The sequence below is a fragment of the Xyrauchen texanus genome, chromosome 16 (genome assembly GCF_025860055.1).
Source record: "Xyrauchen texanus isolate HMW12.3.18 chromosome 16, RBS_HiC_50CHRs, whole genome shotgun sequence".
In the NCBI taxonomy this organism is placed as follows: domain Eukaryota; kingdom Metazoa; phylum Chordata; class Actinopteri; order Cypriniformes; family Catostomidae; genus Xyrauchen; species Xyrauchen texanus.
In genome coordinates this window covers 19024098-19050859 of record NC_068291.1, presented here as the reverse complement: position 1 = coordinate 19050859, position 26762 = coordinate 19024098, and the positions used below count along the sequence as shown (strand labels likewise).

At 38.6% G+C, this 26762-nt stretch overlaps 1 protein-coding gene across 2 annotated transcripts in view; it reads left to right on the top strand.

Moving 5' to 3' along the window:
- Positions 1 to 26762, top strand: part of LOC127657276 (gephyrin-like) — a 123059-nt gene that overhangs the window by 95908 nt on the left and 389 nt on the right. The window contains exons 16-28 of one of the 2 annotated variants that reach the window (XM_052146001.1): positions 8956 to 9048; positions 10378 to 10433; positions 11248 to 11367; positions 11524 to 11582; positions 14897 to 15050; positions 15148 to 15269; positions 18159 to 18246; positions 18685 to 18758; positions 19054 to 19118; positions 19594 to 19695; positions 24744 to 24847; positions 24953 to 25049; positions 26629 to 26762. The exon at positions 26629 to 26762 is cut by the window's right edge and continues 389 nt beyond it. In XM_052146001.1, the coding sequence (XP_052001961.1) occupies positions 8956 to 9048; positions 10378 to 10433; positions 11248 to 11367; positions 11524 to 11582; positions 14897 to 15050; positions 15148 to 15269; positions 18159 to 18246; positions 18685 to 18758; positions 19054 to 19118; positions 19594 to 19695; positions 24744 to 24847; positions 24953 to 25049; positions 26629 to 26762 (1268 nt within the window). The remainder of the gene's footprint in view (positions 1 to 8955; positions 9049 to 10377; positions 10434 to 11247; positions 11368 to 11523; positions 11583 to 14896; positions 15051 to 15147; positions 15270 to 18158; positions 18247 to 18684; positions 18759 to 19053; positions 19119 to 19593; positions 19696 to 24743; positions 24848 to 24952; positions 25050 to 26628) is intronic. The other variant, XM_052146002.1, reaches the window with a different exon arrangement.

Here is a 26762-nt window from a genome sequence, read left to right as displayed (position 1 = left end):
GCTTCCAGTGTGAAATCCTTGTCGAGTCTGCAGCTGCAGTTTCACTGTAGTTAAGCTGACGCTATGCTCATGTCTCGCTCAAGCTTGCGATGTGAAACAGGCGTTATACAGAGCGGCCACCCTTGCATGTGTATATGGATTCTGCCACCACTCGCTATCTCGCCCTCCGTCTGCCCACAGGTTCGATGACCGTCTGATGCATACTCCACACAAAAATGTCAAGCACTGGTTGAAACTGCCAGTTCCAGTTAACTAGGTGTCAATGAGCCCAACTTTTTAGTCCAATTTGTTTGCTGAATGATGACTGTGAAATAATCAGTACAAATCCTTCATGAATGGACATAAATTCTGATCAAAAAGTCTATATAAAAAGTCATTTTCCACAATTTTTTCCTTTGTTTTCTGTACTGGTCTATTATTCTGGTATAATTTAAGATTACCCCACCCACATGTCAGTCAGACGGTCTCTTCCTGTGTTAGTGGGCTAATCTTGGCCAGAATAAGCTGCAGTGAGGACCAGACCTTAAGCTGTTTAGTCAAAGGTTATGGCTATGCAAGACTACCAAGACGCAGGCTGTGAGCTGGGCATCAATTTCGGTCCATGTGGTGGGGGATTCTGGAATTGCCCATGTGGTAGTGAAATGTGGCATGCGTGTGGCAGGGCCCAGCACAGGTGACTTGGCCCCTCCGGCACGAAAAGGCATCTGGCGCCAGAATGGCTCAAGCTGGCGGAAAATTCCTCTCTGTTCTGGCCCCGAAGCAAAGGCAGAGAGGAGCGCCCTGGCCAATGCTGTCCACACCCCAAAACTTTACAAAGGTCAGTGAGAACCTAATGCAGCACTTTCATATCCGGCGCACACCTTCGAGCATGCCTGATGCTGATCTGGGCCTGAGAATGTTGTGGAATAGCTGTCATCCATGTCACAGCTTCATTTCACCTCCAGACCAGCAGGGGGCGATTGAGAGTTGTTTATAACTGCTAGTAAGAGGTTGCAATAAGGCAAGAACTGAATGGTTATATTTGTAAGTTTGTATACAGCAGAAATATTAAGAGTTGGATGGTAGGCCAATGTTAAGTAGTAATACGAGCATGGCTGAATCAAAATTTGCATAATTCTTCACATATTAGGTGTAATTTTCAGACTAATGCCATCCCAAATGTTTATAACTTTCTTCTGCAGAACACAAATTTTCACAAACGTTCTTCTGCAGAACACAAAAATCACATAAAGGCAACATAAAAGTAATCCATACGACTCCAGTGGTTAAATTGTTTGTCTTTAGAAGCGATATGATAGGTGTGGATGAGAAACAGATCAATATTAAAGTCTTATTTAAAAAAAAATCTTTTTTTACTATAAATCTACAATTTCACTTTCACATTCTGAAAGTGAAAGTGGAGATTTATTGTAAAAATATTTAAATATTCATCTCTTTGTCACCCAAAGCGAGAGATCGTAAGGATTATGTTTATGCTGCATATGTATATGTCACAGCATATGTTTATGCTGATTTTGTTTATGCTGCTCGTGATTTTTGGAGCTTGAAATGTCTTGTCACCATTCACTTGCATTGAAAGTATTTACATTTTTGGGTGAACTATCCCTTTAATAGCATGCACAAAGTGTTTCACTGGAATCTTTTGCAACCTTCTTCCACTGATTTTACTTAATGAAATAATTTCCCATGTTCAGCTCTGACTCTTCTTTGGTTTATCAATGGATAATGGCCTAGTACGGAAGAGCTATGATGTCATTTTGCATTCCATATCATTTGCCCATGACCACTGCTTTAAAAATCAGCAAACTCATAAATCAAAGTTGATTAAAAGCCTCTGGTTTAGGGATGTGCAAAATGGCAAATTTTTTCGATTAGCTGGTCTGATTAGGAAGCTCTGTATGATTAGGCTGGTTTAGGGGCAATTAGATACATTTCATAAGGCAAGGGTAAATGTAGTTTTTCCACGTGGCATTACGCACTGTCGAGCACTCTAGATTTCAAAATGATTCCCTTTTGACCGCAAGCCTGTAAAGACAAGTTCACCACATTCCCACTATGACTGCGTTGTGAAACGTTTTAGTATAACTGACACCAGGCGAGTCTGTGTGTCTAAAAAAAACGTAAAATTTTTGTTTAACCCTTTCTAACTTGAATCTAACACTTAAAGGAATATACAAGTACAGCATTTGTGGCATAATATTGATTACCGCAAAAATTTATGTTGAATCGCCTCCTCTTCTTTCTTTTTTTTTCTATCCCCTTTTTCTTCCAATTTGGAATGCCCAATTCCCACAAGTCTCAGTTGCGTCTGAGACAGTCAATCCACGCATCTTATTAGGTGGCTCATTGTACAACTTACCATGTGCCCATTGAGAGCGAGAACCACTAATCACGACCAAGAGGAGGTTAACCCATGTGACTGTAACCTCCCTAGCAACCAGGCCAATTTGGTTGCATAGGAGACCTGGCTGGAGTCACACAGCACACCCTGGATTCGAACTTGCGAATCCAGGGGTGGCAGTCAGCATCAATACTCGCTGAGCTACCTAGGCCCCGCTCCTCCTATTCTTTAAAAAAAAAAGCTAAATATGTTACAATGAGGCACTTACTATGGAAGTGAATAGGGGCCAATCCATAAATGTTAAAATACTCACTATTTCAAAAGTATAGCCACAAGACATAAACAACATTTGTGTTAACATGACTTTAGTGTGATAAAATCAATTACTATCCTTTTCTCTGTAAAGTTTACAATTTCGTTGCCATGTTGATAGAATGCCACCAAACCGTAAAACACTAAAGCAACTGTAAAAATGATGGTTTAAACAACTTTACTGCTCAAATAATACATTTTAGTTTTAACAGAAGAATGAATGTAAGTACTTCTATAAAATTATAAGATTCACATTTCAGTCTTTAAACCCTCCGATGATTGGCTCCATTCACTTCCATTATAAACGCCTCACTGTAACCTCGAAACATCCCCTTTTTTTAATTTATTTTTTTTATAGAAAAAGACAGTCAAGTCAATGTGGTAATTAGTATTATGCTACAAATGTTGTCGATTGAGCTTAACTTGTTTTGAACCCGGAATATTCCTTTAACAGACATTCAACAAACATACTTTTCATATTTTCATAAAAACACCAGTACCTCAAACATTGCACCTTTAAGCCATAAGAATCATGTGTAGAGCCTCACTGTTCCCTGACAGATAAAAGTGATGGATTTTCAGCTCTGCGTGAGCACAAGGAGACCAGGTCCAGAGCCACGTTAATAGAGGAAATATTCTCACCCCGCCAAGTAATGTTACTCATAAATTTTTGAAATAGTGATGTTCACACACCAAGATGGGTATAAATTATGAGCGGGTGTATGTTTTCAAATGTCTCTCTGTCATGCTGGTTAATAAAATAACCAATAAGATTTATATAAATTGACTAGAATATGGGCCATTTAGTGTGAGCTGAGGTTGTGATTGTGTTCGGTTTAATGTTGGTGTATAAGTAATCGTCACCAACACTGGTGTATAAGATATCATTCCTAATAGAAATCCGAAAATGACTATTATGTTGTGGATGATAACCAGGATGTTTGCAGATATAATAAATCTTAATATCTAGACTTAAATAATAAGGCCATACAATATTACTATTGTGAAATGTGTCTCAATCAGAAGACCCTATTTTAAGTATTGAGTATCAAGCAGTTTTTTTCATCATTAATAATGTGATGTCATACAAAGTGCGCAATATTGACTGGAGCTGTGTCCGAATACTTATTATTGCTTACTCTTTCATCATATTGCGAACTGCGGGACATTTACTATGTAGTGAATAGTGAATGAGACAGATGCCTCTGTCACTTATGTTTTCTCAAGCACCTCGAGTTCAACACCATGGCGAGATTTCATGACAGACATGAGCAGAGACCACATTTTCTTGTGTTTCCATCCTTTCATTACACACTGACAGCTACTCTTAGTTGTTGCTGTTGTTGTTAAGAAAATCTCTTGGCATCATGCTGACGATTACAACAGATTGAACAAATTGATCAGATTTCATAATATAGTTCTCCCCAAAATTATAATTCACGTATCATTTACTCACCCTCATACCCCCTCAAACATATATGACTTTCTTACTTCTGTGGAACACAAACGATGGTTTTAAAAGATTTTTTAAAGGATGTATGCGGTCCAAAAATAAAGCTCCATAAAGGACATAAAGACAGCTTAAATGTAATCATAACTCAAGTGGTTTAATCCAGATGTCTTTTAAAGTGATACGATTGCTTTGGATGAGAAACAGACCAAGTTTTAAGTCCTTGTTCACTATAAATCTTAACATCTGCAGTCTCCTTAGTGCGATCATTAGAGAAGCTCGTTCACACACTCACAAAGTGCTGTACACGAACCAGTTATCAGATTTTCACACCCAGTTGGGCTATTTTGAATATGCAAACGTGAGTTAAAATAGCCACATGAGCACATGCTAGTGCGTCCCAGGGCTATTTGCATTCCCACTGTCACTTCCAGGGTTTCATTGTGCCTCCTCGGGTCTTCCGCTGGGCCTATGGCAAAGCGTCATGGCTTGCCAATTACTCTTGTGCTAAAGAAGGCCAACTGGGTATGGAGGTGGGGTTTTGCTGAGTCAGGTCAGAGGTTTCAGCACCAAGATATTAATATCCCAATTTTTCATATCTAGCTACCAGCTTACTTCAACGGATAAACAAGAATGAATAATCACCAGTAATGGTCAGTAGATGAAATCAGGGCACTTTTAACTATTTGGGCTCATGAAAATGTGCAACGTCTGGTCGGCGGCTGAAACGAAGATGTGATTAATTGTATTATCGCCTTACTTAGTTGTGTATCCTGCACACAGTGGTACAGGTTTGGGAAAATAAATTGCGGACACAGGAAAAATCTGTGATAATTTTGAGGACTAGCTAGTTTCCAGAGTCGGATACTTCAGCTTGAGCTTTTCCCTTGCTTGTGAAATGGGTGGTGTGTGATGTTGGCACTAGGATGGTGTATTAAGGGCAGGGCTCTACGCTAACTTTTTTCCCAAGGAGTACATGCGCTCCTAAATGAAAAAATTTAGGAGCACGCAAAGATATTTAGGAGCACAGTGAAAATTAAATACAGAGTTTATTAACAAACAATTTATTACATACATATTTATACTGCGTGTATGAGTGTGTGTGTGTGTACTAAGGGACACACATCTGTGGAACAGCACATACCTCCCTAATCACACATTGAACCCATGCCTACTAAAATCAAAGGATATCAGTTGTCCAGCTGCTTTTGTATGTTGACCGTCTGGCATACTTAGAGGTCAGCCAGCGATCTCTCATTATGTCAGCAATTTCACCGATCATCTCCACACATTGTCGTATGTGGGATTAATGTAAACTCAGTTTTTGTGGTGGAGTCTGATAAGCGGCCCAAATTTGATGAAAGGTTCTTCTTTCACAATGAAGTATGCGATGTTTATCTTTATTTTCAGCTGCTTCCTCTTCTCCTCCTCAGACTGCAGCACTTGCCTCCTCAAGGCTGCTGACACAGAGCCTGATGGTTTCTCCTGTCTCATCCAGAGCACTGGAGATGCCACCGTGAGATGTTTCGCTACACTATCTCTTTTCAGATTAGCGATTGGCATTCTGGCTCTTTTCATAATTGGTGTTAAAAAAATTCTAATTAAATTATTAAATGAAATTATACTCTACCTTAACCACAATTATTTAAAAATGCATTGATTTGTTAAGAAAAATAATACTATTAAACATTTTCATTTAAAGTATAACTTATTGTATATAAACAAAGTGCATATAAATCTAACCAATCAAAGTGAGTACAATCTGAACAGTATAATAGACAGGGCCACCGCTGGCCAAATTGATGCCCTACACGTGATATGAGCGTGAAGCGATCATCGTGTTGCGCAACTGCTTTCGGGTCCTTGAATACCGTATAGCGAACGAGTAAGGGCAGCCGGTGGACTTTCTGGTGCCATCCTAGGGTAAGATTGTGCCCTCCTAGGGAGTTGATGCCCTACGCAAACTGCGTAGTATGCATGTAGGTAGCGGCGGTACTGATAATAGAATAATGCACCATATCAAAGAAAAATAAATAATTTGCAAAACTGCAGCATCCCACAAATTGAAATAAATGTAAAAAAGATGGATGTTATTTCACGTGTGCATTTAAAGTATAACTTTTCAATGTACATAACAAAGTGCATATAAATGTAACGATTCAAATACAATCCGAACAACATAAATTGGCTCCGCCCTCCCTCACGCATCTTTGGTTCATTGGTTGACACTGCGTGTCTGATTGACAGGAACAACAGGTGAGGCTTTTAGTCTGAGCGGACAGTCAGAACTAATGTGTGCGCTTGAGCATTGAGGCCTATATTATTTAATTTGTTTTTTCGTTATTTTTAAATCTTTTGATTATTCGTATTTAAATATTTTTATAAATATATTCTGATATGTGAGCCGGCTCCCAACGTTCACCTACAAGAGCCGAATCGATCGCAAATGACCATCACTATTTCAGATGCGGGTTTCCTGACACAAAGGACGAGATGCCCACCTGTTTCTGCCTTCTACAATATTTGCAGAACACGATGTTGTTTTCGAACTCTAGCCATGGGAACATTTTGAGCCAATTCGCATTGAATCTATATGTTCTCCCTCCACCAGCTACAGTGGACGTTGACGTGACAGCTGTGGTCACGGACCGGTAGCTTTGCTCTCAGCATCCCTAACGTTAGCCAGCCGTAAACTTGTGAAGAGACTTCGTTAGTTGAACCTTGCGAATCCCCCTCGACAAATTCTTCTTTCTCCTCATCTCTTTTTCGCTTAAAAATAAAATCGCCTATACCGCTACTTTTGTCCATTGTTCACCCTTCTCTCTCTGACTGGACCGCGTCATCACAGAAATCTCCGCTTGTGGAATGTGGGATTTATAAACGTTTGTAGTCTTTATTCGCACACTGTGCTCGTAAATTAATTTTCCAGTTTGCACACATCTATTTTTAGGGGCAAATGCGAGTGAAATACTTGCACTGTAGAGCCCTGATTAAGGGTGGGTTTTAGGGTAACGCTGTGGGGCTATTGGCCCAATGCTGGGAATGCAGATCTTTTCTGATCTCGAGGTCCGAGGATATTGGCCCCAGCTGACCAGTTTATAGCCCTGGGTCACACTGGACCGATTGTGGAAAAGCAGCTTTTGATAGTCGTGGGTTGTTGTTTTTTTATTTAACTTTTTATGGGATACTTTTAAAATGTACTGTGGTTGCCAAAAGCTTGACAGTAAACACTAGAAAATGAAAATACAACGTCTTATTAATGTATAATGACACCAGATTAGGACCTGGCAATCGCTTACAGTGAAAATTACAATCTTGATGCCAGTAATGTGTTCCAATTGGCCAGATGTCAAGATTTATAGTGAACGAGTATTTACATTTTGGTCTGTTTCTCACCTAAAGCGATCATATTTCTTCAGAAAAAATGGATTAAACCACTCAAGTTGTATTTGTACTTTTATGCTGCCTTATGTCCTTTTTGGATCTTAAAGGTTTTGGACCCCATTTCATTACATTTTATGGACAAAACCACATCATACATACTTCAAATTACGTTCATTTGTGTTCTGCAGAAGACAGAAAGTAATTCGAATTTGAGACAGCATGAGGATGAGTAAATAATGAGAGAATTATCAATTTAAGTTGAACTATCCCTTTAAAGTCTGCCATGAATGCAGCACTTTAAGATACCAAGTCAAGTTAAAAATAGTGTTAGTGTTGACTTGCAGCATAGCAGATCAATGCCATTTTTAAACAATGAACCAGCCAGATGAATTGGGAGGCCCTAAATCATATTTACATATGGACAAGCGTATTGAGTGTTTGTTAGCGTTGATGTATGGGAGTTACTGCCCCTATAAGCCCAACTGTATAATTCCATTTTGCTCCATTTTTCATCTTTTATCACAAAACACGTCCTCATAGTAATCATTTTTTAAAGTGGGTTTTGTTTTAGAAAGTAGTTAGTATGGACTTCAAGCTTTCACTTGGTCTCTTTGCGGGCCCAGCATCTGAATATGTGCTCGGCTGTGTTGAGTAGATCTGGGCTCGTTGGAATCATTGCAGTTTGACTATGACTTGGTTGTCAGCGCTCTCAGTGATGCAGGGTTGTGTACTCATCTCTGTGTGTAGATAACACCGTACCCATCTGTTTGATCTCCCAATCCAGACACACGCTATATTTGGAGCTTTGTCAGATGTGCTGTTTTAGAGAAATAAGCCTTTTCTAATCAGCCTCCAACCGAGGAGAGGTCTCATTAGCATCAGCTCGCTCTCCCTTTCTTATTCTCAGTCTTTATCTCTACAAGAGCGCCTTTGCACTCTCTTGCTCTCTGTTTCTCTCTCTCTCTTTCCTTCTGGCTCTCCGCAATTCTTTATTCCTTCCTTTCTCTCTCTCTGTCTGTCATCTCTCTTTTCTCTTCTTCTTTTCATGTGTGGGTGGGAGCTTGTTGATCCCTCCGGAGCTCTCTGGCTTTGTGTGTCAAGTGTGTGCACCGTGCTCGCATTAGTGTGTGTTTGGTGCTCGGAGGAAATGGCCCATCTGCGTTTCATGGCACACACATTCATCCACCTTTCCTACACCTTCGTTTTAAGTTCTCTCTCTGCACCGTCTCCTCCCTCGTTTCTTTCATCCCTCCATCTCTCCGTTGATGCTCTTATCCATGTGGCTGCATGCGTGCATTTGCTGTCTCATGCAGCTTTCGCCCGTCTGACTCCAAGCTCCAACACATTGTCCCCATGGAAGCCAACTTCTATAGTGCTTTCTTTTTAACTCTGTCATGATTGTGTGAGTTTATTGGAACTGCACCTACAATCAAATGACCATTTTTTTCCCCGTTGTGTGTGTTTTTAGATGGAATGGGTCGAGTTCTGGCTCAGGACGTCTACGCCAAAGACAACCTGCCTCCTTTCCCTGCGTCAGTTAAAGATGGCTACGCTGTTCGAGGTGAGAGCTCATTATTGCCAAATTACTGACTCAATTAGGTCTCATTTAACAAAGTTCCACCATAATGGTACTGATGCCAGAGCTGGTGCTTGTTTAGGTGACCTACATGTCACATCACAGTCTTTGTTTAAGTCTTACTCCTCGTTACGCCTAGATTTTAGCTTTTTTAAAGGAAAGGAGGAATGAGACTAAATACATTTTTGTGGTAATCAATATTATGCCACAAATGCTGTCGATTCAGCTTAACTTCTATTGAACTCGGAATATTCCTAAAAGAATAGTGGCAGTTTAGCAAGCGTCTCACAGAAATGTTTCAGGTGAGCGTACATTAAAGAGAAAGGATTTACTTTACCGCAACCCAGAATATTCCTCCTTCTACTTGTCAATGTAAATGCTGGTAAATAGTAACCAATAAACATGCAACAAATATATATATATATATATATATATATATATATACTGTATATACGTTTGGAATATTGTACAGATTTTGCTCCAAAGAGCTCAAAAGAGCTCTTATCAAAAAATCCTCCATGTGCATTAATGACAGCTTTGCAGATCCTTGCCATTCTAGCTGTCAGTTTGTCCAGATACTCAGGTGTATTCATGCATGTATCCTCTTGTTAAGTTTAGTTTAGTACATCTGGGCCTTCCACATCTCTTTCTGTCCTTGTTTGAGCCAGTTGTCCTTTGTCTTTGAAGACTGTAGAGTACACCATTGTATGAAATCTTCAGTTTTGAATAGAAAATAATAATATTACTGTTACTGAAATATACCCAAATTATTGAGCTTGTGAATCGGTATCAAATTGAATCTGCAATATGTATGAATACCCAGCCCTAATTTGCAGCACATAAAAATAGGAGCACTGTATCCGTTAAATATGCAGCAGATTCCAGTGTAAATGGTTTTATTGTATATAAAAAGAGAGTGATCTAGTTTTGTGCGATTATAATTTTTTATGAGTTATTGTTTTAAGAACTCACTCCCTGGTCACTGACGTTAGTGGTTCTTGGTTTGAGATTAGCAGTTTTAAGGGCCAAGAACCACCTTTTATTCAGTGGAAATGCTTGAAACGGGGCCATATTGGGCACTGGTGTTGTTTTGGTGGAAAAGGTGCAATTGACATACTCATCAGAACTTAATATTATTTTCTTTTAAACCCTAATATGCATGTTATCATAATAACCTTAAAACGATATTATAGCCTTATTATTACCTCATTATAACCTCATTCACCAAGCCGGTTATACTCATGAAAATGACTTGTGTGTACTTTGGGAAGATAACAGCACATTTATAAGAGTTTATCCTCTGCTGTCTGTCAGCTGCTGATGGCCCTGGAGATCGCTTCATCATTGGGGAGTCTCAGGCTGGGGAGCAGGTGAGCGAAACTTACACACTAGTGCTTATTCTTACCCTCACATGTGCCTGAGAAACCTGATGTCTCTCACACACACATGCACTGAAAATGCTTTCTTTTGGACTGGCACCTTGTGTCTGCTGGGGCTTGTGTGCTCAGATGGCAGAAAACTCAGTGAGCATACTTTCATGAGTCCATCAGAGAGAGAGATCCCCGTGGGCAATGTGGAGCAGGCCAGCATGGCTGACGTCCATACAGAGCACTGTGTGGATTGTGTGTGTGTGTGTGTGTGTGTGTGTGTGTGTGTGTGTGTGTGCATCATCAGATGGGTCATTCTATTATAAAGTTTTTGTCAGCTGATGCCATGTTACACTGTTAAAGTTAAGTTATGTCATTTTATATGTAGGTAGTTGACATGAGCAGTTTCAGCCGTGTCCAGCGGTGTAACAGGCTATAATTAATCTAAAAAAACCAAATCAAATTCTGCTGTTATTATTATACATGCAGTGCTATGAGCTTGTAGTAATTGAGAGTCTACATTAAATATTTATACTTTTAAAAATGTATTCGTCACACTGCAGGACTGTTTAAAATGGTGAAAAACATATATATAATAAAATGACATACAATTTTAGCCTTATGTAAATTTTAATCTAGGATATTGATATTGATTACAAAAAAATCTCATGTTATTTGTCAACTACCCATGTATTAAGACATTAACCAGTTTATAAAGGATGCTTGTATTTTTCAGACACCAGTGTTCTATAATGCCAGACCAGGCCTTATGTTGTGTGATGACTAAGGGTTTGTCTGTCTGTTTGTGTGTATTTAGCCCACTCTCACAGTCATGCCAGGACAGGTGATGAGGGTGACGACAGGGGCTCCGATCCCATGTGGAGCAGATGCCGTAGTTCAAGTAGAGGACACAGAGCTGCTACGAGAGTCTGAAGATGTAAGGATATCACGCAATCTTTGCATTCCAATTCCATACCAAGTCTATTGTTTTAATATGCAACAGATCCACTGTTTGTGATTTTAAAGATTTTCAAACTGATGTTCATTTATATACACATACATGCACCTCAAACTGTTTGTTCATGTGTTATAGGGTACAGAGGAGCTGGAGGTGCGGATCCTGGTTCAGGCACGTCCAGGACAGGATATCAGGTCAGTGGCACTAGAGATGTTTTTTTTCACAACCTGTCTGCCAGCAAGCTGGAAAACCCCAGACTTTACTATTCTAAAATAGCCTAGTTTAAAATCCTCTTCATATGAAGTCAAACCAGGTCTGATGTGACTTGAAAGTATAAAGTATTCACCAACCATTTGCACCGAAATAACTCGCAACCAGGTTTGATGCAAAATGTTTGTCATCAAATACCGATACCTGAATGAATCGTTTGGCTTCTGAATAATTGAAAAATCAACCTTGCATCAACCAAGCATCTGAATAAAAAAAATGACAGATGCCACTGCCATATTTCTCATGCTGTGTTGAAGAGTTAATTGCATTTACACCAAGTCTACATTTTTTGCAATATAAAATGTGCAACAATACTTTCAAAACAATCCATTCCTATTAAAAGAATATTTCACCCAAACACGAACATTGTGGTTCCTATTTTAAGAGAACTAGCACCAAGCGCAGCTCTATGCCATAAGTCATAAGTGCAAAGTCAATTGGCGTAGCCATGAAATGTTGTTATATTCGTGCAAGCATGTGCTAAGTCTAGGCGCAAGTGGGTTTGTCGAAATTGCATATGCGAATCACTAATGGGCTGGGTGTCACGGAATGGTGTTTTAAAGAAGGACCCAAGCGCAGATGGCATCAATGAGTTTCTATTTAAAATAGAAAACAAAAAGAACACAAACTAAAATAAATAGACGAAGAACTAAACCGACAGGGAAGGAAACCAACCAACGAATGAAACAATCCAGCACAGGATAGCAAACACGAGTAGCTAATGGAGAGAAATCAAACAGGTTAACGAGGGACAGGTGAAACCAATAAACTAATAATGAGCAGACAAGGAGGTGGGGTGTGACGCAAGACTGAGAAACACGTGGCAATACAGAAACTAAACAAAGCCATGCCATGTGTTGTCATGAATGCATGATAACACCAAAAGGACGAGCCATGCACTCTCACTTAGACTAGACAAGACACCAAACAAGAATGTCAGATCTCAGCCATAAAGACAACAAAACACAATCAACATAAGTGGCTGAACTATGATATGATGGGTCAAGTGCGATTTAATATAGTCCACATTCGTAAGAATTTAGTAGTGTAAATGGACTGAATGCAATAAATTACAAGAATAAAAATATGGACTTGCGTTTTTTTGTGCATTATCTGCGTTTTGTGCATTTCCCTGTTGAATGTCAGGCATATTTCTTGTGATGCGCTCCTTTTTATACGGATGGAAAATTAGTTTTTTGTCAGGATTGGGATTTACGCTCCGTTTAATGATAGAGAATGTAAGTGTTATTAATCATGTTGATCAAGCAACACACAAATTATTGGTATTTACATTGATTGTATTGGCCTTCCAAAAATATTTCTAAATTCATACTGCATTTAAAACTAAACGAAAATATAATTAAAATAACGAAGTGGTAAAAAAAATGAATACACTCTAATCCTCTCCAACTTCTTCCACCGGCATCTTTTGCAGTCACTTAAAAATCACTGCTGACAACAGGTGGAAAAATACCAATACAAATTAGATCATAAATACAGTTAATATAAATATAATAGTTATTGAAAAATAAACCATGACCTTTAGAAAGTTTAACACAAATCTCATACATTATTGTTTCATAAAACGGCTACAACTGTGTTCATCATAATGTGACGTTCTACTATATTTTCAGAGTTTGGAGAAGTCTATACTATAAATGCAGGAACTGATCTGACTTTGTGCTGAGATAAGATGTGCTTTTGAAATGTCTTGAATGTTTACTGGTATCATTGAAAACGTCTAACATCATTACATTTCTCAGGGCATTCTTGTGCAACTAGACCTCTATCTAGTTGTATTATCATGATTAATTTGGATTGTTAATTTTGCAAATGTTTTAGCACAGGGTGAATATGGCTATAGTGACAAAGGACATTTAAATTTGATCCCCCACTGTATCCATATTAATATCCTTTAATCATGATTAATCATTACTAAACTAATCTTTGGGAAGTAAGCAATTAAAGGGATAGTCCAACCAAAAATGAAAATTCTCTCATCATTTACTCACCCTCATGCCATCCCAAATGTGTATCACTTTCTTTATTCTGCTGAACACAAATGAAGATTTTTAGAAGATTATCTCAGCTCTGTAGGTTCATACACACAAGTCTGCATAAAAGTAATCCATACGACTCCTGTGGTTAAATCCATACCTTCAGAAGTGTTATAATAATAATACATTTCACTTATAGGCGCCTTTCACGACACTCAAGGTTATCTTATAAACAGAACACAAAAAAGTCATTTTTAAAAGCATCAACAATAACAACATTAAGCAAACGATACTATGATATACAATAAAACATTGGAAGATAAAAAGTATGAACTCAATGCATAGTCATAACTTTCACTGTTACAAATGTCCAGAGGAAGGAAAATCCATAAGTGAGGGGCAGTATAACTAAAGGCTCTAGACCCCATATTTTTCAGACGAATACGTGGTATGACAAGGAGAGTTTACGATGAAGTTCTGAGGGTACGAGTAGGTGTATAGGTATGAAAAAGATCATATGATAGGTGTGTGTGAGAAACAGATCAATATTTAAGTCCTTTTACTGTAAATCTTGGCATTAGCAGTCTCCTTGGCGATCATGATTTCAGCTTGAAATTATGATCGTTCCTGTAGACCTCAAAAAGATGTACAGTGAAAAAGGAGTTACATTGTGGTCTGTTCTCACCCAAAACCGATTTGATTACTTAAGAAGACATGAATATAACCTCTTCTGGACTACTTCATGCTGCCTTTATGTGTTTTTTTTGGAGCTTCAAGGATTCGGACCTTGTTGACTTGTATTATATGGACCTACAGAGCTGAGAAGTTCTTCTAATATCTTTGTTTGTGTTCACCAGAAGAAAGAAAGTAATACACATTTGGAATGGCAGAGCTCATTTCATGACCACCGGTGGGAAAAGAAATGGTAAAGAAAATGACCAAACATTTTGAGGTGTAATGCTTGTAAATGTTACATTACATTAAATGTAAGTAATTGTTCGGTGAAAATCTTGACGTCTGTTGCACATTAATGAGTGCTAAGACATTTGTGTTCTGGATTGATGTGTTTAAATGATGAAAAAAATATATATTTTAGTTTTAAGGTCAACTATTAATACGCCAGATTCGCATGTTCCAACATTTTCATGTGAAAATAATTCAGTTTCTTGGATTTTAATAAAAAACTGGTGACATAAAGACTGATGTCTCTCTTGCCTTACATTCCTGTCTGGCACACACAGGCCTATAGGTCATGATATCAAGCGTGGAGAGTGTGTGCTGGCTAAAGGCACTCATATGGGTTCATCTGAAATCGGCCTCCTGGCCACTGTAGGAGTCACAGAAGTGGAGGTGCAGAAATTCCCAGTTGTAGCAGTCATGTCCACCGGCAATGAGGTGATTATCTTCTTTTTATTTGTGGCTTTTATATTACTTTGTTACACTCTTTTGCCCATCACAATGTGTGTTTGAATGTGTCTTTGTGTGTATGCAGTTGTTAAACCCAGAGGATGACCTCCACCCAGGCAAGATCAGGGACAGTAACCGATCCACACTGTTGGCCACCATCCAGGAGCACGGCTACCCCACTATAAACCTCGGCATTGTCGGAGACAAGTCAGCACCCACTTTTACACCCACTCTCACACATTCAAACAGTCAGCTTGGCCCATGTCTAGATATTTCTAACCTCATCCCTCCTTTGGAGATTATAGCACACTTATTAGAATCGATACAGGATCATACTTTGTGTCAGCAGAATTTATTAAGTATTAAAAACTATCTATTAGTTGTGTATAAAGGTGGTTTTACACTGTGGCAGAGGAGGCAGAATGGAGGTGTCTCCGCTTGTCAAGTATCCAATCATGAGAATGTTTTATCTTTTAGTGGCTGCCACGTGTCATTGACCAACCAGAGGTAACTTTAATCAACTGACATTTAGTTTTTTACTGGTTAGTTCCCTTTAGAGCAGTCTGAAATCAGTGAGTGAACGAGTGAGTAATTTTGCTCATTCACATTTATTTAGGCTCTGTTCTATACGTGGTTAAACTCTTTTATGGAGAATTAATGCATTTTATGGAGATTTAGGGCCCTATCTTAAAAGCGCTAGCATAAGCACAGTGATATGCGGTAAGTCATACGCGCAATGTAATTGAGCCATGAAGTTTTGGTATCTTTGTACAAGTATGTGCAAGTGGGTTTGGCAAAATTGCAAATATAAACACTATGGGACTACACAACCATCATACCGCTCAGGAAGGAGACGCATTCTGTCTCCTAGAGATGAACATAATTTGGTGCGAAAAGTGCAAATCAATCCTAGAAAAGACCTTGTGAAGATGCTGGAGAAAACAGGTAGACAAGTATCTATATCCACAGTAAAATTAGTCCTATATTGACATAACCTGAAAAGTTGCTCAGCAAGGAAGAAGCCACTGCTTTAAAAACACCAGAAAAAAGCAAGACTACAGTTTGCAAGTGCATATGAGGACAAAGATCTTACTTTTTGGAGAAATTTCCTCTGGTCTGATGGAACAAGTTTTGGCCATTGTTTTGTTTGGAGGAAAAAGGGTGAGGCTTGCAAGCCGATGAACACCATCCGAACTGTGAAGCACGGGGTAGCAGCATCACGTTGTGGGGGTGCTTTGCTGCAGGAGGGACTGGTGCACTTCACAAAATAGATGACATCATGAGGAAGGAAAATGATGTGGATATATTGAAGCAACATCTCAAGACATCAACCATGAAGTTAAAGCTCGGTCGCTAATGGGTCTTCCAAATGGACAATTACCCCAAGAATACCTCCAAAGTTGTGGCAAAATGGCTTAAGGACAACAAAGTCAAGGTATTGGAGAGCCATCACAAAGCCCTGACCACAATCAGATAGAAAATTTGTGGGCAGAACAGAAAAGGCATGTGCAAGCAAGGAGGCCTACAAACCAGACTCAGTTACACCAGTTCTGTCTGGAACTGCGTGGCGGTGTGCAGTTGTGGAGACAGATGTGGAACAAAGATGCGAGTTAAGTGAATACACTAAAGTCAAGTGCACAAACATGACTTTTTGCAGACCAGCTGTATCAAACACATGACCATTTGTGCCCGAATGAAACTACGATCCCGAAATTCTTTCACAAACACACGCAGATAGCAATGAGAGAGTTTATTCGTGATAAGAAGCCAACAAACAACTTGAAAGATGAGCTCGCACCCATAACTGCACTGACACAACGGGGGAAAACACTGAAGGAAAATTGTTGGTGGTGATTTCATTTAATTATTTATTTGTAATTATTTAATTGGCTTTTGTCATTGCCGGTCACTCGTTTGTCAGGACAGCAGTGCACACCTGATGATAAAGGTTTTATCTTCTAGTCGCAGAACAAACAGATAGAACAGTGCATACGGGACGCTTAATACATTTCTGATTAATTTTAATTAATGATTAAATACTAATAAGTTATTTACAGTGCTTAAACAAAAACAAAAATAATAATATAATCAGTTGAAGTAATAGTATTCAGTGTGTTTTGATGGAGAACCAATATTTTTTTTTGTGATTTTAAGAGATTTTATTTATATGGTTCTAAAGAAATAACTTAAAACTGAGATACTCTTAAACTATAGAACCATTTATTTAATCTTGTGGATGTTCCATGTTTTGTTCATTGCTCATACTGAATGTAAAAGGCCAGTTTATGTAATGTGACTCATTCAGATTTTTAAAACGGCTGCTAAATAAAAAGCTGAAAGGGAAAAAATAGAGTAAAAAACTGAAAAAAGAAAGATTTTGAAGGACAAGATGCATCTTGATGCATTGAGAATCGTTTTATAATCGAATCGTTACCCTTTTAATCGTAATCGAATCTAATCGTGAGGCCAGTGAAGATTCACACCTGTAATTTAAAGGCAATTCTACCAAATACTAACAAAGTGTATGTAAACTTCCGACCCACTGGGAATGTGATGAAAGAAAGAAAGAAAAGCAGAAATAAATAATTCTCTTTACTATTATTCTGACATTTCACATTCTTAAAATAAAGAAGTGATCCTAACTGACATAAGACAGGAAATGTTTTGTATGATTAAATGTCAGGAATTGTGAAAAACTGAGTTCAAATGTATTTGGCTGAGGTGTAAGTAAACTTCTCACTTCATACATGTATATGTATATATATATATATATATATATATATATATATGTTAGTATACACAGTATACATATACAAATCCTGATTAAAGGAATATTCTGTGTAAAAAAAAAAATATTCTGTGTTTTTTTTTCTTTTCTTTTTTTAAAGAAAAGGAGGAACGAGTCATAATAAATTTTTTTTGCATAATGTTGATAAGCTCAAAAAATTATTACGACTCGTTCCTCCCTTTTTAAAAAAAAAAAAAAAAGGAAAAAGCATCCCGTTAAGAGATGTTTTGTGGTGTATTGGCTAAGAGAATATTGAATTATTTTATAATTATAATTTTTTTTTAAATTGAATTAATTTCCCCCTGCAGCCCAGACGACCTGCTGAATGCCCTTAACGAGGGCATTAGTCGTGCTGATGTCATCATCACCTCTGGGGGCGTATCCATGGGTGAGAAGGTGAGTTGATTGGCATTGTCCGGAAGTGTCATAGCTTTATGAAAGGTTGTGACAGTGCTGCAAATCTCTAAGCTCCTAAATAGAGGAATGAAGACTCACAGATCATTTTCTTTATGTCAGGTTGTGGATTCCATCAAATTACCCAGGGGCAATATGATCTCACTTTAAGAACACAAGCAACAATTCACTGTGTGTTTTACTGCCATCTAGTGTCATCACTTTTTTTTTCTACCACAGTGCAGAATTTGTTAATCTGACCTTTTATTCTGGATCTTTGCCCAGATTTTCCACCCCACTAATTAAGAGTTTTTTAATTACCCAATGTATCACTTCACCATGTGGTACTGTCAAACATGCTGGAGTAGATGTGTTGTCCTACATCAGAGGAAAAACACAAGCACACTTTTACTCACCACTAAAATCGCTCTTTCCCTGCAGGACTACCTGAAGCAAGTACTGGATATAGACCTTCATGCCCAGATCCACTTTGGACGAGTGTTTATGAAGCCAGGGTGAGTGAGGAAAGGAATGATTTTGTTCAAGCACAAAGACCAAAATATTGATGTGTAAAGGTATGTAATGTGACATAGGTCATATTTACATTCTGCAATCATGACGCCAATGTGTTAACACACAATGAGCGGGTTACACTCTGTTATTGTAATTTATGATAACACTGATACAACTGCAAAGGTGGGTGTATAACAGGGTGTCACGTAGGTGTAAATGAGCAGAATACAGACAAAAGAATGATTATTACAACCACATCTAATGTGAATGTACTGTCTTTTCTTTTTTTACCTGCAGTTTGCCTACTACATTTGCCACCTTAGACATCGATGGTGCTAGAAAACTGATCTTTGCCCTTCCAGGTATATTATATATTGTGTGTTTGATATTTTAAGTGTGTAAGTGAATGGTGAATTTTTGTTTTGTTTTGTTTTTGACTAGCAGAATGTGTCTGTTGAACCTACTCTTTAAACTGTGTACCATTCACACAAAGGATATAATGTACATATGTAGTAGGCAAACCCAGCTGATTTCCCCCTTGGATGCATTGTTGCAAATAAAACAACTTTCCTCATTCTAACAATAAGGTCCCATCTCCAGGCCAGATTTGAGCCCCCCCTGCCCTCCATAAAATATAATCAGCCCACAGTTGTCCACCTGTAAACCCTTCTGCAAACCTGAGCCCCACATCTCCCTGCTTGCCAACTGCCCACTTGCCCGGTCAGATTCTCCAAGCTTGCCCCTGCTCCAAGCCCACTGTGCTCCCACCTTGTGCCTTTGGAAACCAGGTGGTTGAGGCAGTGATGACAGTGGCAATTTCTATATTCCCCTTTGAAGGTAATCTCACCTACAGAGACACAGGGGCGACTCTTCTGGAGCCAGTGCCCCTGAGTGACAGCGAGGCCAGCAGACTGCCTGTGCCTCCTCCCCCGCGTGGAAGTAGGTGCTCTTAATCCAGGAAATAAGCCCTGTATTCAGACCGAGCTCAGAAAACGGAAATGGACTTAAAATTTGACACAAAACCTTAGAGAACTGGTTTTCTAAACCAGAAACTTTAGTTTGTTTCACACTTCCGCTCATTTGGAACCAGTATGCTTGAATTATTATAGACATCACATGCCAAACCAGAAAAAAAAAACCTTGAGTTATGTAACAATCTCAAAAACACATAATGAAATTATCATAAATATAATGGAGAAAGAAAGAAAAAACATGGGAAATAATATTTTTGTTCTGACTTACAAATATGACTCTTTCTGTTCTGTTTTCTGAGAGAAGCTTTGTGTTTTTGCTTTTTTTTTGGGTCCATGTTGCTCCTTGTAGCTATTAGTTCTGTTGCAACCTCCCTAAGCCTTACTGTTTGTGTACCATGATGTGGCTTAGTGTCTTGAAACTGCTGCTGTCTGAAATATTTGCCCCATTTTCTCTCCTGTCCTGTCTTATTTTTTTTACTTTCAATGCCCCTTCCTGTTGATGTATTGGAGGACACCACTACACCTCACACACTCTTCTTTCCTCACTGGTTTTGGTAGTGTGGTAAACCTGTCTTGTCAAAGAGGAGTCTTAAGCCAAGCTAGGGGCGATTCTAGGATTTCAATCTTAGGGGATGGCTTAGCCCCCAGTGACACTATAATATGTGCGCATTTAATGTATTTCACTCTATTGCTTAGATGTTTGTTTTTTAACTGTGTTTTTACGTCATAAAAGCTAGCTAGCTAATATTTATTCAGAATATAATTTTCTATAATAAAAATTTCTAAAGTTATAAAAATAAATGAAATCACTTAAAAGAATACAGAAAAAAGGGGCCTGGGTAGTTCAGCGAGTATTGACGCTGACTACCGCCCCTGGAGTCGTGAGTTGGAATCCGGGGCGTGCTGAGTGACTCCAGCCAGGTCTCCTAAGCAACCAAATTGGCCCGGTTGCTAGGGAGGGTAGAGTCACATGGGGTAACCTTCTCGCGGTTGTGATTAGTGGTTCTCGCTCTCAATGGGGCATGTGGTAAGTTGTGCGTGGATCGCGGAGAGTAGCATGAACCTCCACATGCTGTGAGTCTACGCGGTGTCATGCACAGCAAGCCACATGACAAGAAGCACGGATTGATGGTCTCAGAAGCGGAGGCAACTGAGACTTGTCCTCTGCCACCCGGTTTGAGGTGAGTAACCATGCCAGTAAGCAGTGGGAATTGGGCATTCCAAATTGGGAGAAAAGGGGAGAAAATAAATGTAAAAAAGAATACAGAAATATATATATATTATTGTAACTGTCAATTTATTGGCAGTACGTTTAATCTGTCCTAATCATTCCTTTTTGCTCTCAATTTATTAACAAGAATTATAGAACATTAATTAATCGTTTCACAATTTCTGTAGTTTAAAGTTATTTCAAACACAACAAAAATCTATTACTGCAGTTAATGTCACATTCATTTAGTGGAGTGTATTAACTCTGGATGATGTTTTTCGATCTTTATTTCAGATTTGTTCAATTATAAGTTTTTAAATCACACATTAACCAGTCAGTGGCAATAAATGAATGTCTTGTGTGTTTTGAGTCAATATACCACAAATATAATTATACTTTATTAAAATGTACGCATCTACAAATCTACTAAAAGAATTCTGATGAGAACTATGTTTAAATGTGTTGTAAAATCATTAGCGTCATCCTGCTTCTTTCTCTCCTTGTTGAACGAAATTGCTGAAGTAAACGATCAACATACCTTCTCCTCTCCTTCAGTCGGTCAACAGATCCTGATCCTCGCTCGTTCAGTGAAGTGCTGTATTCGTTCAGTGGTTCAAACCAATGATATGCTTCTTCACAGCCCACACTCAGATGCTATTGGCTTGTGCTATAGTCAGTATTTACAGGCAAAAAAAAGTCACCAAAGCAGTCTCACTGCAAACTAGAGCTCATAATATGCGATCACAGATTTGTGGGTTGATTGCACTGAATCAAATGTATATTTAAACTGTTAAAAGGGCAATAAACCTTACAAATGATTCGTTTTTTTTTTTTTATTGTTTTGTTTTTGTTGAATTCAACTACATAAATCTTAAAATAATAATTAAAAACTGATATTTGACCATATGACATACAATTAAATAGACCTCTGTGAATTTGGCCCATATAATTAAATAATCTCCAAAACTATCCCATCTGTTTGTGCTACGTTTGTGCTGATTTGATTTGAAATGAGCGTTTGTGCTGGTTCAGTGTTTTAAATATTAGACTTAATTTGGCTGTGTGACGTCACTCTCCACCCCATTTAGTCCAAATCGCTCCAAACCGGTGCCATTCCTTTGTGCTTGATTTGTGCTGGTTTGTGCCATTGATTTGTGGTAACTTTGTACCTATTTTCCCTGTCTTAGAAATAACAGCTTGGGTTCGGGGCAGTGACGTAACTCACCACCCCATGTGGTCCAAATCACTTTAAACTGGTACCATTTGTTTGTGCTGTTAAAAGTAACACCATATCTATTTCCCTGAATTCATTAGAAATAACAGCTTGTATTCCAGAGCTGTGACCTCACTCCCCACCCCATGTGGTCCAAATCTCTACCATTCGTTTGTGCTCGGTTTGTGCCGTTAAAAGAAAAACTATTTTCCTTCCTTAGATATAACAAGAAACTTTTCGGGAGCAGTTACGTCACTCCAAAATGCTCCGAACCGGTGTCATTCATTTGTGCACGATTTGTGCTGTTACATGAACAAATTAATATTTAAAATAACAAAAAATATTTTCTGTGTATTTAACAGGACAGCTTTTGGGATCCGTGAAATCGCATTACACCCATCTCAATCACTCTCACCTGTCTTCATCATTTGTACTCGCTTCTGGTTTGTGCCGTGTTTGGTAACGTTGAAGCATTAATTTCTGGCAAAGATTTAATCGGTCACCACATCAAACTGCATGTTCTGCAATTTATGATTTGTTTATAGGCTATATGTGAGACTGCTGAACAAAGCTGTACATAATGTGTAATTGCATAGTCCTATATGTTAGCTAATATTCAAAATATTTGTTTTAAATTTCAGCGCAATGTTTGAAAACATGTTAGGTGCTGTTCACACGCGTTTGTTGTTGCACTAAAATGACACGCAGTGCCACAAAATAGCAAAACATATGTGTCTCGACTAGACGCGTTTAACAGTTTAGGTTCTTTTTATCTTGACATGGTGTTTAAAACAACAAACAAGCCATAAAAGACATATATCTAGCGCATGTTTACATTGAAATCAATTATAAAACAGTGTTTATGAACACAAAAACGCACTCAATGTGAACGGCCCCTCAGTGTAAGTTTATGAGAATCAAACATATTCAGTGTCCTTTGAACTGGTTGTGTAGGCTATATTTATTTTATATGTATATATTCTTGATATTAATTTTCTTTACTAACTTCTACTATTTTTATTTGATTTTTTATTGTATCTTGCTATGTTTTGCTATAGATAAATCTAGAATAAATGAGCTTCAAGTTTTTACTTTGTTTTTAAGCTTAAAGTAACCATTTAATGTGATTTTTATAAGGACAATTTAGATATTTTACCAAACAATTTGGTCAAATTAGCTTAATAAAAAGTGACTTTAGCTGAAAGGTGAGTAGTTTACATCCCTGGTTAAATATAAGACCAAATCGGATATTTCCTCACAGAGAGATGTGTTTGAGTTTGATGTGGTGAAAGATTAAATCTTTGCCAGAAATAAATGCTTCAACGACACCAAAAGAGAGGACAAACGATGAAGACAGGTGAGAGTGATTGAGATGGGTGTAATGTGATTTCACGTCTTGTTAAATACAAAGAAAGGGAATCATTATGATGTTTCTTGTAACAGCACAAATCGAGCACAAACGAAGGACACCGGATCGGAGCGATTTGAAGTGACGTAACTGCTCCCAAAAAGTTTCTTGTTCTATCTAAGGAAGGAAAATAGTTGCAATGTTTCTTTTAATGGCACAAATCACCACAAACTGAGCACAAATAAACAACACCGGTTTGGAGCGATTTGGACCTCATGGGATGGAGAGTGACGTCACAAAGCCAAAGAAATAATGTTTAATATCTAAAACACCAAACCAGTACAAACGTAAATTTTTCCAGCACAAATCGTCACAAACGAATGGTATAGATTTAGATTAATTAATTATTTAATTATATGGGGTGCCAACTTCACAGAGGTGGGAATGACACCGGTTTTGAGCAATTTGGACCACATGGGGTGGAGCGTGACGTCACTGCTCCTGAAAACAAGCTGTTATTTCTAAGACAGGGAAATAGGAACAAAGTTCATTTTAACAGCACAAATCGAGCACAAACGAATGGCACTGGTTTGAAGCGATTTAGACCACATGGGGTGGAGAGTGACATCACTGCCCCAAATCAGAGCTCTTATTTCTAAGACAGGGAATTAGGTACAACGTTCATTTTAACGGCACAAATCAAGCACAAATGAATGGCACCGGTTTGGAGCAATTTGGAACACGTGGTGGAGAGTGACGTCACACAGCCAAAACAATTATGTCTAATATTTCACACACCGTAGCAGCACAAACGCAGCACAGGCGAATGGGATAATTTTGGAGATAATTTATTTATATGGGGTGCCAACATCTCGGAGGTCTAAATTTAGATATAACTAAGTATATGAAACTTCTAATATTAGCAATGCACCTTAATACGGTGATACCGTAATACCGAGGCTTGTAACTTATACTGTGAAAATCTCATATATCAGAAGACCGCACCAAAAGCTCTTGTGTGAAAACAGCCAAAAAGACATCAATGGTTCAGAAGATAAACTGGGCTCCAGTCTACACTAAGCACAACTTGCATCAGACAACTCTACTGACTAAACATATTGTTTACCCTTAGCACGTACACACCTCCATAACAGGATGATCCATGATCATCCTCTCCTGTACATCCATCTCTGTACCCATAACCTTCACCTCAACAGTCATCTCTCCCTTTTTCTCTCTCAGGTAACCCAGTGTCAGCTGTTGTAACCTGTAACCTTTTTGTCATCCCTGCATTAAGAAAGATGCAGGGGATCCTGGACCCAAGACCCACCATCATCAAAGCCAGGGTAAGCACAGTGAATGTAGCTGAAGTTTACATTTTGTTGCTGACGGTGTATTTCTGTTGTACTGGAATGTCATCAGTATGTGCCCTTTTGTTTTTGTTTTTGCAGCTGTCATGCGATGTAAAGTTGGATCCACGTCCAGAGTATCATCGCTGTATACTAACATGGCATCACCAGGAACCACTGCCCTGGGCACAGAGCACAGGTATACAAACCTGATTACTTTGTAGGCTGTTTCTGGCTCTTTCTTTGATTTTCCCCTCCTCAATATTGCTCTTACACTCTCCTGGGCGTAGTGGTAACCTAATGGTTTGATAATACAAAGATTTGCAGTTCCAGGCTCAACTAGTGTGACCCAAGTGTTAGAGAGTAAAATACCACTTTTCCACAGAATTAGTACCATGGGGGGCTTGACTGGCGGATCTGTGAACCTCTCTCAGAACCGGCCCACATTTTCACTGACTTGAGAGCTAAACATAGCACATGTCTGGCTTACATAAGTCTTATAGCCCCTGCACACAGCTGAGCAATGGCATAATATTAGCGAACATTTAGACACCATCCACGCTGGTGTAGGCATTTAGAGGTACATTTAAATATGAGGATGCTAAAGACTACATGTATAACATCAGCTAATTTGACATTGAAATGTGCTATCAATGACTTCATGCCTCATTCTATGAGTAAAATTCACACAAGATCAGTACAAGAAGCTGTATTAACTACTAGATGGTTATTTAAAGTAATACTGTATACCCTATATGCAGTAGATATTGTGTAAATTGTCTTATTTACATTCTGAATTCATGACACTAACACGCTATACATGGCCATAATATGCTATTTATGATGACACCGATACTACTGCAAAGATTGTTGAATAAAAGAGTGTTAATGTGCAGAATACAGACAAAATAATGATGATGAAAGAGGCATGTCTTACTTTGGGCAGATATGTGAGTGGCTTTCGGCTGCAGATGGAACTGCAGAGTGAATGGGCACTTAAAGAGTATCTGAGTAGATTTAATTCCTTTTTTTAGGCTAATTAAACAAAAAAAGTCACATGACATGGTCTTGGAAAATGTCTCTACGTGAATGATCGTACAGATGTAGGTAAGTTTGCACCAGCTCGTTAATAAATCTGCATGCTGGTGTGTTCATGTAAGATTTAACTATCTGAATGGGAATTGGATGTCGGCCTCAAAGTAAGTGGAGCTCCAGGTCACACCTACCGATGGTGTGGACCAATGGCAGTAAGCAGCCAGTAAGATGTTTTGCTAAAAGTTCGCCCCAGCGAGCTGTTACGAACCACCGAAACAATGCAAAAACACCTCCTTTTTGGCCAGATTTTGTTCTAAATGACATCACACTTGTTCGTTCTTGATTTTTAGGAAGTATGAAGAGGCCTTTACACATAGCTAAGAACATACTTTAACATCCAAAGTCATTTTGTTCAGCGTCTTAATGTCATCATGAGCTGCTAAAAAAACCAGCAAGTTTAATGGATCCATATGAAGCCAAATTTTCTGGCTCATTACCACCTTTTCTTTAATGGAAACGTGTGAAACTAGGCTGGGTTGTGCACCATCACCCTGTCTGTGAAATAAAGGGGTAGCAGAGATCACAATCTCTATGTATCACCATTGCGCCCTTGAGGAAGACACTTGACAGTAGGTTGCTCATGTGGGACTGTCGGTGCAATTAGTCTCTTGTAAATTACATTGGATACAAAGCGTCTGGTACGTAAACATAAAGTAACACCCTCTTTCTTCTTTGTGTTTTAGGTAACCAAATGAGTAGTCGGCTAATGAGCATGCGCAGTGCCAACGGCCTTCTGATGTTGCCCCCGAAAACAGAGCAATACGTGGAGCTGCACAAGGGTGAAGTCGTGGACGTTATGGTCATAGGACGGCTATGA